We start from the raw sequence: 21,711 nt of genomic DNA on the forward strand, positions 1-21,711 counted from the left end.
TGATATAAAGTCGCAATTGCATGTTGTAAAGTCAGAATTGATTGATATAAAGTCGCAATTGCGTGTTGTGAAGTCAGAATTGCGTGATATAAAGTCGCAATTGCGTGATATAAAGTCCCAATTGCGTGTTGTAAAGTCAGAATTGCGTGTTGTAAAGTCAGAATTACGTGATATAAAGTCGCAATTGCGTGTTGTAAAGTCAGAATTGATTGATATAAAGTCGCAATTGCGTGTTGTAAAGTCAGAATTGATTGATATAAAGTCGCAATTGCGTGTTGTGAAGTCAGAATTGCGTGATATAAAGTCGCAATTGCGTGTTGTAAAGTCAGAATTGATTGATATAAAGTCGCAATTGCGTGTTGTAAAGTCAGAATTGCGTGATATAAAGTCCCAATTGCGTGTTGTAAAGTCAGAATTGCGTGATATAAAGTCGCAATTGCGTGTTGTAAAGTCAGAATTGATTGATATAAAGTCGCAATTGCGTGTTGTAAAGTCAGAATTGCGTGATATAAAGTCGCAATTGCGTGTTGTAAAGTCAGAATTGATTGATATAAAGTCGCAATTGCGTGTTGTAAAGTCAGAATTGCGTGATATAAAGTCCCAATTGCGTGTTGTAAAGTCAGAATTGCGTGATATAAAGTCGCAATTGCGTGTTGTGAAGTCAGAATTGCGTGATATAAAGTCGCAATTGCGTGTTGTAAAGTCAGAATTGATTGATATAAAGTCGCAATTGCGTGTTGTAAAGTCAGAATTGCGTGATATAAAGTCGCAATTGCGTGTTGTAAAGTCAGAATTGCGTGATATAAAGTCGCAATTGCGTGTTGTGAAGTCAGAATTGCGTGATATAAAGTCGCAATTGCGTGTTGTAAAGTCAGAATTGATTGATATAAAGTCGCAATTGCGTGTTGTGAAGTCAGAATTGCGTGATATAAAGTCGCAATTGCGTGTTGTAAAGTCAGAATTGCGTGATATAAAGTCGGAATTGCGTGTTGTAAAGTCAGAATTGATTGATATAAAGTCGCAATTGCGTGTTGTGAAGTCAGAATTGCGTGATATAAAGTCGCAATTGCGTGTTGTAAAGTCAGAATTGCGTGATATAAAGTCGCAATTGCGTGTTGTGAAGTCAGAATTGTGTGATATAAAGTCGCAATTGCGTGTTGTAAAGTCAGAATTGCGTGATATAAAGTCGCAATTGCGTGTTGTGAAGTCAGAATTGCGTGATATAAAGTCGCAATTGCGTGTTGTGAAGTCAGAATTGCGTGATATAAAGTCGCAATTGCGTGTTGTGAAGTCAGAATTGCGTGATATAAAGTCGCAATTGCGTGTTGTGAAGTCAGAATTGCGTGATATAAAGTCGCAATTGCGTGTTGTAAAGTCAGAATTGATTGATATAAAGTCGCAATTGCGTGTTGTAAAGTCAGAATTGATTGATATAAAGTCGCAATTGCATGTTGTGAAGTCAGAATTGCGTGATATAAAGTCGCAATTGCGTGTTGTAAAGTCAGAATTGATTGATATAAAGTCGCAATTGCGTGTTGTAAAGTCAGAATTGCGTGATATAAAGTCAGAATTGATTGATATAAAGTCGCAATTGCGTGTTGTAAAGTGGTAAAGAATTGTGAGATATAAACTATTCTGAGGGGAAAAAAGTTGGCCTTTTTTCCCCTTAGAATTGGTCTGATAACTCGCAATTGCAAGTTTATATCTCACAATTCTGAGAAAAGATGTCAAAGATGAATTATGTGTTATAAAGTCAGAATTGCGAGATGTAAACTCGCAATTGTGAGAAAAAAAGTCAGAATTGTGAGATAAAAAGTCTCGCAATATCTCGATTGCGACTTTATATCTCGCAATTGCGACTTTATTTCTTACAATTCTGACTTCTTATGTCGCAATTATTTATTTTATTTTTTTATTCAGTGGCGGAAACAAGCTTCCATAGAATATACTTGAGTGCGAGTGAAATATAATGTTTTCGGACTTTCAATTACGTGTTAGTTACAATTAAATGAAACTGTATTATAGTTTACATTTATATTAAATGCAATTATTTAAACTTAAGTAGGACTTTTATCTTCATATGTAATTTCATAATTATTTCTATTGTCACTGAAATATGGTTAAAGTCTATTGTCGAATGTACTGACAAACATTTATGATAAACTAAAATGCACATTAATGTATGTCATGTACTTAAATATACTTTATACACCATATAAATGTAATCTCAAATACACTACAGGTAATTATAATCAAGTGCTTTATCTGATTTAGCATGCTATTCAACACATAAAAAGTGTACTTATTTTAAGCATGACAAAAGATTATTAAAACATAATTTAAATTTACTTTAAGGTGAAACTTTTAATTTGACATTATTACAAAGTGCACTTTTTAAAAGTGTACTTAAGTGTGTTAAGAAACATGAAAGTGAACATTTAGGACTGTTACGTGACCTTTATAATGGCAGATGAACCTTCTAAAATAAAGAACAGTCATTTAGGACTGTTTCATGACCTCTGTAAGGGCAAATAAATGTTGTAAAAGTACACTTAAGTGGACTTTTATTTCATTAATTTTATACATTTTAGATATACATATAATAATCAAATCTTCTCATTTAGATTTGAAGTACACTATCAGTGCAAAATTAAGCACACTTTTTTCATAAGGGGTTTATGTGTGTGTGTGTGTGTGTGTGTGTAGGCTTACAGGTGGTGCTGAACTCCATAATTAAAGCCATGGTTCCTCTGCTTCACATCGCTCTGCTCGTACTCTTCGTCATCATCATCTACGCCATCATCGGTCTGGAGCTGTTCATCGGGAAGATGCACTCAACCTGCTATCTAAACGGCACGCGTCAGTGTGTTCTCACATTCATTAGATTATTTACAAACAATAAAAGCTCCTTTCTAAAATTTATTTTGGATTACACACATCATAATATATCAGATAATGTTTCTTAAAGGGATAGTTCACCCAAAAATGAAAATTAGCCCATGATTTTCTCACCCTGAAGCCATCCTAGGTGTATATGACATTCTTCTTTCAGACAAAGAAGAATGCACTTTTATGATGGATAGATGCACTTTTATGATGGATAGATGCACTTTTATGATGGACAGATGCACTTTTATGATGGATAGATGCACTTTTATGATGGATATATGCACTTTTATGATGGACAGATGCACTTTTATGATGGATATATGCACTTTTATGATGGATAGATGCACTTTTATGATGGATAGATGCACTTTTATGATGGACAGATGCACTTTTATGATGGACAGATGCTCTTTTATGATGGACAGATGCACTTTTATGATGGACAGATGCACTTTTATGATGGACAGATGCACTTTTATGATGGACAGATGCACTTTTATGATGGATAGATGCACTTTAATGATGGATAGATGCACTTTTATAATGGATAGATGCACTTTTATGATGGATAGATGCACTTTTATAATGGATAGATGCACTTTTATGATGGATAGATGCACTTTTATGATGAATAGATGCACTTTTATAATGGACAGATGCACTTTTATGATGGAAAGATGCACTTTTATGATGGATAGATGCACTTTAATGATGGATAGATGCACTTTTATGATGATAGATGCACTTTTATAATGGATAGATGCACTTTAATGATGGATAGATGCACTTTTATGATGGAGAGATGCACTTTTATGATGGACAGATGCATTATGATGGACAGATGCACTTTTATGATGGATAGATGCACTTTTATGATGGATAGATCCACTTTTATGATGGATAGATGCACTTTTATGATGGAGAGATGCACTTTTATGATGGACAGATGCACTTTTATGATGGACAGATACACTTTTATGATGGATAGATGCACTTTTATGATGGATAGATGCACTTTTATGACGGACAGATGCACTTTTATGATGGACAGATGCACTTTTATGATGGACAGATGCACTTTTATGATGGACAGATGCACTTTTATGATGGATAGATGCACTTTTATAATGGATAGATGCACTTTTATCATGGATAGATGCACTTTTATAATGGATAGATGCACTTTAATGATGGATAGATGCACTTTTATGATGATAGATGCACTTTTATGATGGATAGATCCACTTTTATGATGGATAGATGCACTTTTATGATGGAGAGATGCACTTTTATGATGGACAGATGCACTTTTATGATGGACAGATGCACTTTTATGATGGACAGATGCACTTTTATGATGGATAGATGCACTTTTATGATGGAGAGATGCACTTTTATGATGGACAGATGCACTTTTATGATGATAGATGCACTTTTATGATGGACAGATGCACTTTTATGATGGACAGATGCACTTTTATGATGGATAGATGCACTTTAATGATGGATAGATGCACTTTTATAATGGATAGATGCACTTTTATGATGGATAGATGCACTTTTATGATGGATAGATGCACTTTTATAATGGATAGATGCACTTTTATGATGGATAGATGCACTTTTATGATGAATAGATGCACTTTTATAATGGACAGATGCACTTTTATGATGGAAAGATGCACTTTTATGATGGATAGATGCACTTTAATGATGGATAGATGCACTTTTATGATGATAGATGCACTTTTATAATGGATAGATGCACTTTAATGATGGATAGATGCACTTTTATGATGGAGAGATGCACTTTTATGATGGACAGATGCACTTTTATGATGGACAGATGCACTTTTATGATGGATAGATGCACTTTTATGATGGACAGATGCACTTTTATGATGGATAGATGCACTTTTATGATGGATAGATGCACTTTTATGATGGACAGATGCACTTTTATGATGGACAGATGCACTTTTATGATGGATAGATCCACTTTTATGATGGATAGATGCACTTTTATGATGGAGAGATGCACTTTTATGATGGACAGATGCACTTTTATGATGGACAGATACACTTTTATGATGGATAGATGCACTTTTATGATGGATAGATGCACTTTTATGACGGACAGATGCACTTTTATGATGGATAGATGCACTTTTATGATGGACAGATGCACTTTTATGATGGACAGATGCACTTTTATGATGGATAGATGCACTTTTATAATGGATAGATGCACTTTTATAATGGATAGATGCACTTTTATAATGGATAGATGCACTTTAATGATGGATAGATGCACTTTTATGATGATAGATGCACTTTTATGATGGATAGATCCACTTTTATGATGGATAGATGCACTTTTATGATGGAGAGATGCACTTTTATGATGGACAGATGCACTTTTATGATGGACAGATGCACTTTTATGATGGAGAGATGCACTTTTATGATGGAGAGATGCACTTTTATGATGGACAGATGCACTTTTATGATGGATAGATGCACTTTTATGATGGACAGATGCATTTTTATGATGGATAGATGCACTTTTATGATGGATAGATGCACTTTTATGATGGAGAGATGCACTTTTATGATGGACAGATGCACTTTTATGATGGACAGATGCACTTTTATGATGGATAGATGCACTTTTATGATGAATAGATGCACTTTTATAATGGATAGATGCACTTTTATGATGGATAGATGCACTTTTATGATGGACAGATGCACTTTTATGATGGACAGATGCACTTTTATGATGGATAGATGCACTTTTATGATGGATAGATGCACTTTTATAATGGATAGATGCACTTTAATGATGGATAGATGCACTTTTATGATGACAGATGCACTTTTATGATGGACAGATGCACTTTTATGATGGATAGATGCACTTTTATGATGGACAGATGCACTTTTATGATGGATAGATCATGCACTTTTATGATGGATAGATGCACTTTTATGATGGACAGATGCACTTTTATGATGGATAGATGCACTTTTATGATGGACAGATGCACTTTTTATCATGGATAGATGCACTTTTATGATGGATAGATGCACTTTTATGATGGACAGATGCACTTTTATGATGGACAGATGCACTTTTATAATGGATAGATGCACTTTAATGATGGATAGATGCACTTTTATGATGGATAGATGCACTTTTATCATGGATAGATGCACTTTTATCATGGATAGATGCACTTTTATCATGGATAGATGCACTTTTATCATGGATAGATGCACTTTTATGATGGATAGATGCACTTTTATCATGGATAGATGCACTTTTATGGACTTCAAAACAGAAACGGCCATTCACTCCCATTAAAAAGCTTGGAAGAGCCAGGACATTTTTTAATATAACTCTGATTGTATTCGTCTGAAAGAAGAATGTCATATACACCTAGGATGGCTTGAGGATGAGTAAATCATGGGGTAATTTTCATTTTTGGGTGAACTATCCCTTTAAAGATATCCTGACTAGTATGTTCATACAAACAGTAAAAATGGCACCTTTCCCTGAGAATGAGCCACGTGTTTCTCTCCACACAGGTACATTAGCAGAAGAGGATTCTGCTCCCTGTTCTCTTTCAGGTCATGGGCGTCACTGCCCTGTCAATGGCACCGTGTGTCGGGACGGCTGGCACGGGCCCAACAACGGCATCACTAACTTTGATAACTTCTTGTTTGCCATGTTGACTGTGTTCCAGTGCATCACCATGGAGGGCTGGACCGATGTGCTGTACTGGGTGAGACTTGCACTGAATTCAAGCAATAGTAGTATATCACTAGCCACGTTTACCCTTTCCATTAGCCTGCGCAAATTGAAATTGAGAATTGAAAATACGCCCAATGGAAACATGTCAATTTAGCAAAAACTCCCATATATTCGCAAAAAAGTTTTTACGCTCACATGAGGTGGTTTTTCAGGCAATTCGAAAAAGGAATATTTCGCAAAACTGCAATGCAAACAGTTTTTGTGCATTTACAGTCACATGACGTACGTGACAGTCGATCAGTCTTTAAAGATGATGCGGTGTGTTTGGACAGAAGACGAGACAGAGTTCTTTATTAAACTCATAAAAGACAAAAGTATCACAGGAATACTGGATTATTAACAACAAAGAAATGCCACAATTTCTCAAGAGCTTGAAGCAGAAGGAGTGAGAAACACTCATATGAGCCGCTCTCAGTATACGGGTCTTTCCTTGGCTTTAATGCTGTGATAACACGCATACGTCTCCTTTGGTTAATAATAATGGCTAGTGCGGTGGCTGAGATATACGTAAACCTACCAACATCCGTTGCCATGATTTTTGGAACGACTTATCGCGAGAGGAAAAAATTACGCTTTAGTCGCATAACATCGATTGATGGAAATGCCGTCATTTCGCAAAAGTTTTTTTATCGACGTTTAGAAAATATCGCAAAAGTTTTGCGCAAATCTGTAATGGAAACGCGGCTACTGACGTTCGTGTCCACTTCCGCTCTAAGCGCTTTTCCATGACACACACACACACACACACACACACACACAGAGCTCAACAGATGCTAATGAGATTGACCCTCTAAGCCTGAAGGGACAAAGTCAGAAGACGGGCAAAATTGAGCCCTCAGGAAAACTTCAGCCTCTGTTTATAAGTGGTGGAGAAAAAACACAAATCAAGTAGATTGATTGATTGATTTGATTGATTTTTATTTCTGGATCCAAGACGATAAAACAGTAATCCAAAGGATAACATGCTAAAGTAAAATACTTATTTCCAGCACGGTCCTAGCTGTTACACACAAGAAACAATAGACAAGAAGCAAACAAACCAGACACACAAAAAAAAAAACATACAGTATGAGAAGGAGGGTAAATAGACATCACGTAAAAACAAACTAAATAAAAACCAAAAACGATGTAAACACTCTAATTTATCAATAAATATTCACCTTGTTCCATACAAGTTTCTTGACCTGTGTTTTAAAAATCCCTCGTGATGATAGGAGTTTTGTAGCAGTAGAAAAACTATTCCATGCCATGATACCCGTATAAAATAAATATTTTTTGATTGGATTAGTAGCTCTAGGAACTAGATGCTGGCCCTAGTATTATGAATATGCTGCGTATGGATCAGGGTTATGTTAGAGCATAAATATTTGGGGGCATGACCATAAACAATGTTAAACATATGGTTCAGCTTAAGTTGTTCTAGTCTTAGATGTACAGGTAGTAGACCAGCTCTTGTAAACTCCTCCCTACCTATATGAGTACGGGTTTTAATAGGTACCGAATAACATTGTTTTGCAGCACTTGGAATTTGTTATTAAGTTTCACAGCCAACCCAGAAAACCATGCAGAGCAAGCAAAATCTACATGGCATTGAATCAGAGTTAAAACCAATCATTTCTTTACAGAGAAATCAAAAAGCTTTGTCTTGCGATATAAAAACTGGCACATTTGGCTAAAACCTTGGCTGCAATATATTCACCTATAAGTAATTGATCCAATGTTAAACCCAAATATGTGACACTTGATTTGGATACAATTTCAGACCCATTCCACATCACCTTTAAAGTATTTAATTTTGCCAACTTCCTTTTTGTACCAAACAGGATTGATTGAGTCTTGCCCAGATGCATAGAGAGCGTATTGTCTACTAGCCACTGGTTGACAGACTCAAGCTCTATGCCAAGAGTATTTTCCATGTCTTTTACATTACACCCTGGGACAAGTAAAGCAGAATCCTCAGCATATAATAGCACCTTGCACCATAGACCAGCTGGGTGAACGTGATTTCGCCAAGTACCACATGTTCCTGGATCAACATCTTTGTTGATCCAGGAACAACGTTCCAATCAACCAATCAGATTTGAGGGACAAGTTTACAGTTTATGTCAAGTTTAGGCTTAGAACCAGGGTGAAGTACTTACACATCATTGTTATCCACCTATCATTACCCTCTGATTTTAGGGATAACTCATGGGTAGGGTTAGGTTTAGGGATTGGGTAAGGACTACATTTTGGGACAGGAATGTTGATCCAGGAACATGTCTTACTTGGCAAAATCACGGTGACCACCGCAGCTGATATGTCATTTATATATACTAAAAATAACAGGGGCCCCAGGATCGAACCCTGGGGCACCCCGCATGTTATACTCAGAGTGTCCCCTTAACATCACAGACCTGAGTCCTATCTGTTAGGTAAGAAGTGAACCATATGAGTGCTGAGTTACTAAAACCCATGCACTGTAATTTAGAAATCAAAATCTCGTGGTTCACAGTATCGAATGCTTTTTGCAGGTCAGGTAGTAGCATCCACACGAAGCCAGAGCTTTCCCTATCCGATCTTTTTTTTCCTTGTTCTAAATTTTTTTCCGTTAACACGGCGTTGTCTCAAGAAATATGCGTACACACGAAACCGACTGAAACCGATGTGGTATACATGCCAGACCAGTATGTGGCGCTGTAGTTCCGCCACAGAGATACACTTAACAAGGAGAAGAGGACTTGGAGGATGCGATAACCTTGCGCTCTACATACGAACCAAGGGTGTAATCCACCAGCCGGAAACTGAAGTCTCCCAGGGGCCGCCATTGGCTAGCAAGCCTTCGCCTGCTGTTAGCACTCCATACGCTGATTTCACTCAGCCGTTATTTTGAAATCGAAAGCGAGGCTCCGGTGGGAATGAAACCGGAAGTGCCGCCTTTAATCATAGGAGAGTCACGAATGCGATGGCGTATTGTTGTAGCCTGGCATGCCAGACCTACATCAAGATGTTAGGTCTGGGAACTCTCCATTGACATGACTCAATCCGAGGGGCGGGATAAACGGTTACCTTTCAAAATCCCTCTGCACGCAATAGGATAGCGCTACAACCAACCAGAGCAACGAACGGTTGTGGATGAGTGAGTGCCATGCGTTTTTCCACCAGCGGAGCTAATTGATATATTAAACTTTGCCGTATCAGGTCGGCAAAACTCCGAACACATCTTCCTTTTTTAAGAATGACTTAAGTGACGTTCTCTTAACTCCAAGTCCTCCAGAGTCGCGGCCAAAGCCGATTCGAAAGACCGCTGCATCTTCATTGTTTTCAAGTAGCAGGGAAATCACCTATGGAAATCACGCGGAACGTCATGAACTCTGCCGTCATTGTGTTAAGCCCGCCCGCCGACTCTATACACGATGTGATTGGCCTGACCAGAAATTGTTTTTTTCAGCTAAAACGTCTATGGAGAGTTGCTAGACCACACTGGCTGCGAAATAATTCTCGCTGCCGCTAGGGTGCGTCTAGATTTCTAGGCTAGTATTGTTGTGTTTAATGTAGAAATTATTTATTCTAAAAATGTACATACATTTCTTTCATACTTTAGACTATATACAGTGAAATTCATTTATAAATATATTTTTTTAAATATATAATTCAGAAAGTAAAAAAAGAAGCAGGAATGAACTATATACATGTCCTATATTGGATATTAACATCCAATAGTGTAAATCGCGGCAGCAGCTTCAGGTTGGTAGTCCAAGGCATTGTTGTTTATCTGTACTTCCAGGGTTCTTCCCACCGGAGCCTCGCTTTCGATTTCAAAATGGCGGCTGCGTGAAATCAGCGTATTGACTCCCATTCATTTTGGCGTCACTTTGACAGTGAATAAATTTACATTTGAGGCGTTTAAAGACTCCATTTGTCCATTGTTTATTTCTAAAGAAACACAACAATGTATAAAAGGCTCCATTACCTTGTATCTTACGTTATGGCCCCGTAGAAGCCGTTTTTGTAAAAATAGGCTAACGATTGCGTCATAACCACTCGACTCTCTGTCGCACAGTAGAGAAATTACCGTACAGACAGGAGTAGAAGCTCACGGGCAATCGGGGGACGTGGAGGCATAAAGTCAAGGGAGAAGCCCATAGAGAGTCATAAAGTTGCTCCTGCTGCTGCTCATGGACAGCCAATACTCACGCTCTCCGGGTCTGTGAGATTCGGAAGGGAATGATTCAGATTCCTCTCGGCACAGCGACTAGAAGACTTACAGCTGTCAGAGAGGTTTCCACGTCACATCTCCGTCGTCAAGCTCAGTGTGAGTCTGCGCAGTGCGCTTGGCAATCAGGAAGTGAGTTCTTCTAATTGACTTCACTTTTCTCCGTTGAAGTCCATGGGGTCGCTGTGTCCATTTCTTTTACTGTCTATGATACGAACCCCACACGACAGCAAGGCGAAGATGAAGATTGCTCCCCGCAGGAGCAGAAGAGTGTGCTTTAGTAAAGCGAATAGGCTCAGGATCTTCTGCAGCGCGAACACAAGCATATAGTCCGCCATTGTTGTTGCTGCTACGTGTGACGTAGCGGTGTGTGTGACTAATGCTGACACGTGGTGTGATGACATCATCGTGTCACAAAATGTACGGATTGGCCGTACACACGAGAACGCAAGGGTGTCGGTTTCAGATTTATCCACTCTGGGACCCGGTTTAAAAAAATAGCGGTTTCAGTGTCCCGAAACGCCGGATCCGTCTGGACGAAACGCCAATACGATACAAAATGTGTACGTTTACAGTTAAACACGTCTGCGTGTGGACAGGGCCTGAGACAGGTGTCGGTAGAATATGCAGCTCTAAAGCCAGACTGGAGCTCATATAATACATCAAGCCGGATAAGACTCCACCTGTTCATACACAAGACACTCAGAAATAATAATTGTCTTTTTTTCTACCAATTTTGGTAACAATTACCAATTTTGTTGGAATATATCAAAGTATTTAGGTTGATTCAGCAATATTATCAAATAATATTTTTACTTGAATAAAAAACGTTAATTTAGATGTGATCATTTTTAGGTTTCAGTGTTTATGATTAGCAGTTGAGACTGAAGTAGAGTTTATAGGAAACTCAGACAGAATTGGCCAGTTTTGTTGCCGTAGTTTTGTACATCAGGGTGGATTCGGTAACGTGAGTTAATGCGAGAGATGTTGTGTGTTTCAGATGAATGACGCCATGGGTTTTGAGTTGCCTTGGGTCTATTTCGTCAGTCTGGTCATTTTCGGCTCCTTCTTTGTCCTTAATCTAGTACTGGGAGTTCTCAGTGGGTGAGTTATATTATTAAATGCTGTCCACAATCAGTTTCTGTACTTCCCATTTTCATAGATACACCTTTAAAAATGGCATTCATGTGAATGAGTTTGTCTGTGTGTGTCCACCGCAGCGAGTTCTCCAAGGAGCGCGAGAAGGCCAAGGCTCGTGGAGATTTCCAGAAACTGCGTGAGAAACAGCAGCTTGAAGAGGATCTGAAGGGATATCTGGATTGGATCACACAAGCTGAGGACATCGACCCTGATAATGATGAAGAGGGAGATCAGGAGGCCAAACGCAACCGTACGTCATTTTTTTATCTGTCTGAAACGCATTTGCACACATTAAAGGGTTAGTTCACCCAAAAATGAAAATGATGTCATTAATGACTCTCCCTCATGTCGCTCCAAGCCCGTAAGACCTCCGTTCATCTTCAGAACACAGTTTAAGATATTTTAGATTTAGTCCGAGAGCTTTCTGTCCCTCCATTGTAAATGTGTGTACGGTATACTGTCCTTGTCCAGAAAGGAAATAAACACATCATCAAAGTAGTCCATGTGACATCAGTGGGTTAGTTAGAGTGTGTTGAAGCATCGAAAATACATTTTGGTCCAAAAATAACCAAAACTAGGCCTTTATTCAGCATTGTATTGTCTTCCGGTTCTGTTGTGGATCCGCGTTCAGTGCCGCCGCTGACGTAAGACGCTGCTGACGTGTGTCCACACACACACACACACACACACACACACACACACACACACACACACACCAGACACACGTCAGCGGCGGCACTGAACGCGGATCCACAACAGAACCCGAATACACACACACACACACACACACACACACACACACCAGACACACGTCAGCAGCGTCTTACGTCAGCGGCGGCACTGAACGCGGATCCACAACAGAACCAGAATACACACACACACCAGACACACGTCAGCGGCGGCACTGAACGCGGATCCACAACAGAACCAGAATACACACACACACCAGACACACGTCAGCGGCGGCACTGAACGCGGATCCACAACAGAACCGGAAGACAATACAATGCTGAATAAAGTCCTAGTTTTGGTTATTTTTGGAGCAAAATGTATTTTCGATGCTTCAACACACTCTAACTAACCCACTGATGTCACATGGACTACTTTGATGATGTCTTTATCTCCTTTCTGGACAAGGACAGTATACCGTACACACATTTACAATGGAGGGACAGAAAGCTCTCGGACTAAATCTAAAATATCTTAAACTGTGTTCTGAAGATGAACGGAGGTCTGACGGGCTTGGAGCGACATGAGGGAGAGTCATTAATGACATCATTTTCATTTTTGGGTGAACTAACCCTTTAACAGTTCTATCCAAAGATCATACTGGAATCAAATCATAATGTTGACAACAATCCCATGTTTGTCAGATTTAAGCGTTCAGTTTATGCTTCTACCCATCAAAACTTTTAGTTTAGTGTGTGTTCATTCAAGCAGTCGACCTGTGGGTTGTGTTTATTTTATACCATTTAATTATAATAATATAATAATAATATAATATATATACCATAAAATAATATATTTTATACCAATATTAAGAGAGCAAATAAATGACAGCGAATCAGATATTGAATCAAGGTTATGGGGCTTTGAGTGCTAGAGGGACCATGGGAAAGTTTAGAGAAAAGCAGTGTACAATTTAAAATATATAAAATAAGATTAAATTAACTATCTAACTAAATACATTTGATTAAAATAAAAACAATTGTATTTAAATAAATAATGAATTAATACATTAGATTAAAATATATAGAATAAATAATTGAAATTTTATTTAATTAAAAATAAATATATAAACACTAAATTAATACAGTTGAAACAATAATAAATTAATACAGTTGAAATAAAATTATTTTTATTTTATATAAAAATAAATAACTACGTAAATAAACATTTGATTAAAATAAATAAATAGTAAATAAAATAGATTTAGTTTTAGTCATAGTCTTATGACTGCCATTTAGTCATATTTTAGTCATCAATTGTTTTAGTTTAAGTGTAGTTTTAGTCAACTAAATATTATACGATTTTTTTAATCTAATGGGTTTAGTCAAATTGTAATGCATCAATTAAGCATTTTTATACATTTCCGAACTCATTATACTCCTGGAGAAAACATCCATTAACCTGTTAATATGAACTATATTAAAGTTTGAACATGCAATACAGACTTTACAGATTTAAATGCTGTGACATAACATGTCCTTATCTATCTTAAAATTAAATAAAGCCACTTCTCATAAAGAAACAAGAACACGCTCTTCTGTTTAATTAATGATATATGCATTCTTTATAACAACTTGCATCCAACATTCTTCATTCAGACATACAGTATTTGCATATTTGTATAAATTAAAAATTATGAACCCTTATTAAAGCTATTAAACTTAATCTGTCAAGAGCATTGAATGACTTTCTCTTTTCTTTTGTTGTGTAAATAAATAGCATTAATGACGGACAGCATCAGGTTTATTACTGTCACTTTAAGGCCGAACGCACGGATCGAAATATGCTTGTTAAATTAAAAAAGAGTTAAATTACTGATGGATGAAACCCCCCATAATGGAAAATCTACCACCCATATTTAAAAATAATGGATACTGTTGATAATTAATAGTAATTATTTGCAACCTCTTTATTATGTGAATATATGTGTAGCTCTGCTGTGCAGTGAAAGTGTGATTGCAGTTTTTTTCTTTAGGCAGTCCCTCCAGAAAAACACGATTATGCGATCACATGATTCAGTGCATAATCAGCCAAAGTCGTATTCAAATACGCCGCACTTTCGCCGCATAAATTGCAGATTTCCATGCAAAATATGCGGGTCTTGCATGATTTCATAATCCTCGCATTTACATCGCAAAAAAGTCACATATATCTGAGCAGAAAGTTGAAAATGTTGCGTTTTCTCACACGAGAGCCGCCGTTTCCCCCTGTTGCCATGGGAACGTTATGCAGTGACGTAATCACGCGACGTGAACATCATCGAAAAGCTGTAAGACAGGAGCACACTTTATTTTTTTATATTTCATTTATTAATTTTTACAGAAGTTGTAGCATATTCCTTTTGTAAAGCTACAGAACTTGTTCGACTCATCAATGTTTTGTAAGTTTGATGTGTTTATTAAGGTCTGCAATAAAACAAGATGAGAACTGAAATATTCCAGCACTTTCTGTGATGTTTATGCTTGCTTATCATAGGAAGTAATGAGAAATGACTCTTTACAGTAAGGTAGGAGCCTAGTGAGAACAGGGTGTTGGGGAATCACTTTTTCATCAAACCGCAGTTTTTGCAAGTTCCCGCAATTTCATCGCATAAAATTGCATAAATATCCGCATTTTCCATCGCATTTTTAAAGAAACCGGGCCGCATAATCAAGGATTTTTACCCGCAACAATCACAAAAAAACTATTTTTCTGGAAGGACTGGTCATGCTTTATTATGCTTCCGAACCGCCTCCTGTCCTCTGTGTCTCTCTGCCGGTCTGTCTCGGGTGTTGTAGTGCTGTGTGTGTGTGTGTGTGTGTGTGTGTGTGTGTGTGCAGTAGATGCTCATAGCTGTTCTCTGTTTGAATGCATGTGAACTGAAGGGGTGACGCTGGGCGATCTGTCCCACGGGAAGAGCTCGGGAAACTCTGGCTGGTTCAGTCAGTCCACTGAGACCCAGGGTAAATCTTGCTCTGTGTGTGTGTGTGTGTGTGTGTGTGTGTGTGTGTGACCCACATCTCATATGCATAACAACATATTCAATGAAAACAACAATGCATTGAATATAGTGGTAAGAGACAAAGCACAAATAACCCTGTAAACACGTGTGTTTGTTGTTTAACTGTGTTTCTTAGTAAGTCTATTCACATTAAATGTACATTTCTTGTTTCTCACCTTTTGCATCTTTGCATGCTTCATCAAACTTGTACCTTTCATATATATATATATATATATATATATATACACCATTTTTGTCACAATCAACCATTTTCAGCATTTATAACCTATCCACCTTATTTTGCAATGCGTAAAGTTATTTTCTTTGAATAATTTCTGATTAATTTACTGCTATAGGTAAAAAAAAACTGACAAATAAAGTGCAGTAAATGGTAAAACTATTTGCATTACAAACTACTGTGTTTATGATTATGATGATACAATAAATATCAAGCAGCATAATGGACTGGTTTGGTAAAATAACTGGAAGTGAATGACAATGAGTCTTTAAGAATAAGCAAGATCGAATCCCAAAGACCTCTGGCAACATTTATGGTGTATTGTTTGTTATTACGACACCAAGTGTGACTCAAAATGATTCAATTGAGGGATTTTTGTTAAATAAGCTCCAATCTACATTTAGGACTTTAGGATTTAAAATTTTTCCAGGCTGAGATTAATAGGGCTTTATGATATCTGTAAGGTATATGTGGATATTCCCTTCTCTCTATTCATTCTACGAACTACTCTAACATTAACGCTTTGCCAGTTTTTTGGAAAAAATGTGTGAATCTTGAAACTTGTTTAACGAATCTCACACATTCACAGGATTATCATCGGCAGACAAGCTACATCTATAGCCGTGTTTCCATTACAGATTTGCGCAAAACTTTCGTGATAATTTTTCTAAAAACGATTGCGAAATGACGTCCTTTCCATTAACTGATGTTATGCGACTAAAACGTTTTTAGTCCTTTTTTAGAAATGTTTCCTCTCACGATAAGTCGTTCCACAGCGCAGAGATATATTCCTTTTTCGAATTGGAAAACAACCTCACCTAAAAAAACACTTTTTTGTGATATATGGGAGTTTTTGTGAAATTGACGTGTTTTCAATTCGCGCGATTTGAAGGGTAATGGAAACACGGCTTGTTACCTTAAAAACTTAAAGGCATTTCAGTACACAGGGTGTTGCACAAATATTTAATTATACTATTACACAAGTGTAAATGGCAACAAAAAGTATTTTCTTTGCACTAATATAAAACAGTATGCAATAATAATAACAATATATTCAATGTATATGACATATTATTAGACATTAGGCCTACTTGTCTCTGTCCCAAACTACCCACAGGCCTGGTTATTGCTCTGTTGCAGGATGTAGATGTGATTTTGGATGTAGATCTTTGTCCGACTCCGGTTTGGACATAAAAGGCTAAAGGTTTTTGAAATGTTCAGTGCGTATGTGTGAGGTAGTCAGAGCTGCTAACACACAAACACACACACACACACGAGCAGATCCGTTTGCGCTCTGGAGACGCATTCAGTTTTTCCGCTTGTAAATTCCTCCATGTAAATAGTGAATCCACCATGGCACGAGCGCAACTGGCTTTTAAAGGGAATGGGAGATGAGACTCTGATTGGTTTATTTCACGTTACACCCAAAACACACCCATTACTCATTAAGAGAATAGAGACAACACACACCCGTTACTCATTAAGAGAATAGAGACAACACACACCCATTACTCATTAAGAGAATAGAGACAAAACACACCCATTACTCATTAAGAGAATAGAGACAACACACACCCGTTACTCATTAAGAGAATAGAGACAACACACACCCATTACTCATTAAGAGAATAGAGACGACTCTTTTAGACCATGCACCGGGAGCACCGACCATTTTTCCCGTCGTTAAACTAGCAAAAGTGGATTTTAAGTGCAGTTTTTAAACCTTTTTAACTGCGCTTTAGACCATGCGCTTAGATCCTTAAAATAGGGCCCAAAGTCTCTATTTAAAACGATGTAAACTCAAATCTCCCCCGTGTTCGATGGCTTGTAGCTCGCTCTGCATTACAGTAGTGTAAAAGGCTCTCTTGTGTGCATTTCTTGCGTCTCTGCAGCAAGTGTCCCCATAAGCGAGAACGAATCTGTGAACATGGAGAACCCAGAAGAGACTGAGAAGATCTTCTGCTGTGGACGCGTCTGGTAAGCAAGCCAATTTTACATCTAATCATAAAGCTCAAAGTTTTTCACGCACTTTTGTATCTGCAATGCACAAATTCACAGCTCTTGTATCTTTATTTCTAATATTGTCACCTGGAAGTTTTTCGTCAGCTTGTAGTGTGGCATGAAGTGATGCCATTTTTTTTCCACTTTTTCAGTCAGAAATTGTCAAAGTCGAAGTTCAGGTCAGTATCTCAGTGTGTGTTCAGAGCTGAAGTCCGCTCCAGTCTTGCATGTGTGTTTGCTGTTGTCTTATTGATGTCATTTCACCTCATCATTTTGCATGTCGGTGTATATGTGCGCTTTGATGCTTGCGGTTGTGTTTGAAATTAACACATTCACGGGCGTTGCATTTTATTACAGTTTTTTACAGTCGCTAGGACTCATTTCTCAATACTTAGGTCACTTTTTCTAAACTCTTCACACAGTTCTCCTACCCAGCGTTCAGCTCGGCACAGCAGCTCGTTCACATTCAACATGCACTACAACTACAAAATCACTTCGTACATGTCTCAAATCAACACATTCTTCCAGAACACTAGCAAAGGTTGACAGCCAACACACACACTTTGTCACCCACAAAACAATGACCTAAAAAACACTAACAACTTTATACAGTGTTTTCCTCTGTAAAGGCTTTCTTTCTTCTACCTCTCTAGGGTTTAGAATTCACTGCAATATATGTGACTAGAATGAATTAGACATGACGCAGTGTGCTTCAATACTGCATATATTTTATGTTTTTGGAGTAATTCCAAAGTACAAAAATGTGTATACACACCATCAACTGACTCAGATACAGTAGGAATCAGCTGTGGTTGGTCCAATTGTTTTTATACTATTTAATTTTTAGATTCAAAATATATTTCATTACAATATTACTGTAGAAATATGGCAAAATGCTGTCTTATTCAGTTTTGTATTATGTTATTGTCTTGAACCTAAGTTTAACATGTGCAGATTAGCCTGTAGCTACACCGAGTTTTAGCGGTTGTTGTGTCGAAGTGAGAAAATAATTAATGTAATTTAAAAGATGTCGTCATTGAATGCATTTTGTGCCAAAGCACTGATACATGATTCACAGTTTCTGTTGTGCTCACTGCGTGAAGAGTTTTGAAAAAGTGACCTAAGTATTGAGAAATGTGTCCTAGCGACTGTAAAAAGTTGTAAATGAGAGCTGGATGTTTCACTCACAGTGCTGGTCGATCGCTTCTCTTCTCTGCAGCCGCTGGCGTGGCTGGAACAGGTTCTGTCGCAGGAGGTGCCGAGCTGTGGTGAAGTCCACCGTCTTCTATTGGCTGGTGATTCTGCTGGTGTTCCTCAACACACTCACGATATCATCTGAGCATTATAACCAGGCCGACTGGCTCACAGAGGTCCAGGGTGAGGAACACACAGCACACACTCACTCAAACCAATTCTGCTTTACGGAGGCAGTGCCGCCTCCAAAAAAAGAAAAGAAAAAAGATACACACACAGTACAAAAATAAAACTACCCAAATATTATGAAATATGACATACATTTTTTTGGTAACACTTTACAATAAGGTTTCAGTAGTTGACATTAGTTAACATGAACTAAGAATGAACAATACTTCTACAGCATTTATTAATCTTAGTTAATATTAATTTCAATAATATAATAACTTTATACGTATTATACTAATACGTTATTAAAATCAAAGGTTGTATTTGTTAACATTATTTAATGCACTGTGAACTAACATGAACAAACAATGAACAGCTGGATTTTTAGCCCAAGACTGGTTCCCACTGAAGCTGAGCTGGTCAGTGTCTGGATGGGAGACTCCTGGGAAAAAAGAGGTGTTAGTGAGGCCAGCAGGGGGCGCTCACCCTGTGCTCTGTGTGGGTCCTAACCATAGACTGTAAAAAAAGATGGACGACGCCCCTTCGCTCTCTTCCATTGGTCAGAAGTGAAGCCACCAGTGTCCCGATATGGCGCTGACATCTTGTACTTGGGTCTGCGCAGAAGCGATTTCAGCACCAGACATGCGCAGTTGTGAGCAGGAAGTTGAGCCGTGAAATCAAGGCCCCGCCCTCACTCTCGCAGAATCAGTCGCAATCACACGCTCCGGCACTTTTTAAAAATTAATTATAGAAATTTAGATATTAAATTTAAAGCTCCAATCTCCTCAGTCCTCCGAAGATCCCGAAAAAAAGTCAGTTGGTGCTTCAGTGACTACTTCGCTCAGAGAACCTGTCAATCACAGCTGTCAATCATGACGTCACACCACCGCATCAAATAACTAACTAAAAACAAACTTATTTTAAAAACAAACACTTGAAATAACATCAGCGTGATAAACTACCGTAAATGAAAGAAACCATCTTTGGAAAAAGGATATTTGAAGTTTAATTTAATTGTTTAGTTGGTCTCACGTGCCGTTGAATAACACGGGGAGGCGGGGTTTATGAGCTATACTAGGAACGGCCACCGGGGGGGCGATCGAGACTCTTGGGCTTCACTTTTCAGGGCTTGTGCGGCACGATTGGTCCAACTGAAGTCTCCCTGGGGACCGCCATTGATTAGCAAGCCTTCTCCTGCTGTTAGCACTCCATTGTCTCCCATTCATTTTGGCGTCACTTTGACAGCGAATAACTTTACATCTGAGGCGTTTAAAGACTCCATTTGTCCATTGTTTATTTCTAAAGAAACACGACAATGTATAAAAGGCTCCATTACCTTGTATCTTACGTTATGGCCCTGTAGAAGCAGTTTTTGTAAAAATAGGCTAACGATTGCGTCATAACACGCGACTCTCATGGACAGCTAATACTCACGCTCTCCGGCTCTGTGAGATTCGGAAGGGAATGATTCAGATTCCTCTCGGCACAGCGACTAGAAGACGTACAACTGTCAGAGAGGTTTCTCACGTCACATCTACGTCGTCAAGCTCAGTGTGAGCCGGCGCAGTCGCTTGGCAATCAGGAAGTGAGTGCTTCTAATTGACTTCACTTTTCTCCGTTGAAGTCCATGGGGTCGCTGTGTCCATTTCTTTTACCGTCTATGGCTTGGTCCTAACGCCCCAGTGTAGTGACGGGGACACTATACTGTCAAAGAGCACCGTCCTTCGGATGAGACGGTAAACCGAGGTCCTGACTCTCTGTGGTCATTAAAAATCCCAGGATGTCCTTCGAAAAAGAGTAGAGATGTAACCCCGGTGTCCTGGCCAAATCTGCCCACTGGCCTCTGTCCATCACGGCCTCCTAATCATCCCCATATACTGATTCTCCTCAACACTCTCCTCTCCACCAGTACGCTGGTGTGTGTGTGTGTGTGGGCGTTCTGGCGCAGTATGTCTGCCGTCGCCTCATCCAGGTGGAGCTGCACACTGGTGCTGGATGAGGAGATTCCCCCTCCATATGTGAAGCGCTTTGAGGTCCCAGAAAAAGCACTATATAAATGTAACGAATTATTATTATTAATTAAGACAAATGTATTGATCATTGTTTGTTCATGTTAGTTAATACATTAACTAATGTTAACTAATGAACCTTATAGTAAAGTGTTACCATTTTTCTTTCTAAAGTCACACTGTCCTGCGGTTAAAGTTACAGCAGCTCGTGGAGTATTAACACCCCAGGTCACGTCAGGAGAATTAAAGTCTGAATTAAACTCATCCACATAGATATTACCTCTTTGTCATGTCAAAATCAAACTTGAAATGATTAGAAGAGTGAATAGAATGTTCCGGGTTACTTGACTG

At 38.3% G+C, this 21,711-nt stretch overlaps 1 protein-coding gene across 5 annotated transcripts in view; it reads left to right on the forward strand.

The window, feature by feature from the left end:
* The window catches only part of cacna1db (calcium channel, voltage-dependent, L type, alpha 1D subunit, b), a 145,712-nt gene that overhangs the window by 37,752 nt on the left and 86,249 nt on the right, over positions 1-21,711 (forward strand). For 2 of the 5 annotated variants that reach the window (XM_056246929.1, XM_056246930.1), the window contains exons 6-13: positions 2,707-2,859; positions 6,481-6,677; positions 11,902-12,005; positions 12,122-12,291; positions 15,635-15,712; positions 17,881-17,965; positions 18,142-18,168; positions 19,209-19,366. In XM_056246929.1, coding sequence (XP_056102904.1) covers positions 2,707-2,859; positions 6,481-6,677; positions 11,902-12,005; positions 12,122-12,291; positions 15,635-15,712; positions 17,881-17,965; positions 18,142-18,168; positions 19,209-19,366 — 972 coding nt within the window. The remainder of the gene's footprint in view (positions 1-2,706; positions 2,860-6,480; positions 6,678-11,901; positions 12,006-12,121; positions 12,292-15,634; positions 15,713-17,880; positions 17,966-18,141; positions 18,169-19,208; positions 19,367-21,711) is intronic. The other 3 variants (XM_056246933.1, XM_056246932.1, XM_056246931.1) reach the window with 2 other exon arrangements.

The sequence above is a fragment of the Rhinichthys klamathensis genome, unplaced genomic scaffold (genome assembly GCF_029890125.1).
Source record: "Rhinichthys klamathensis goyatoka isolate OS25496 unplaced genomic scaffold, OSU_Roscu_1.1 h1tg000040l_1, whole genome shotgun sequence".
Taxonomy (NCBI): Eukaryota; Metazoa; Chordata; class Actinopteri; order Cypriniformes; family Leuciscidae; genus Rhinichthys; species Rhinichthys klamathensis.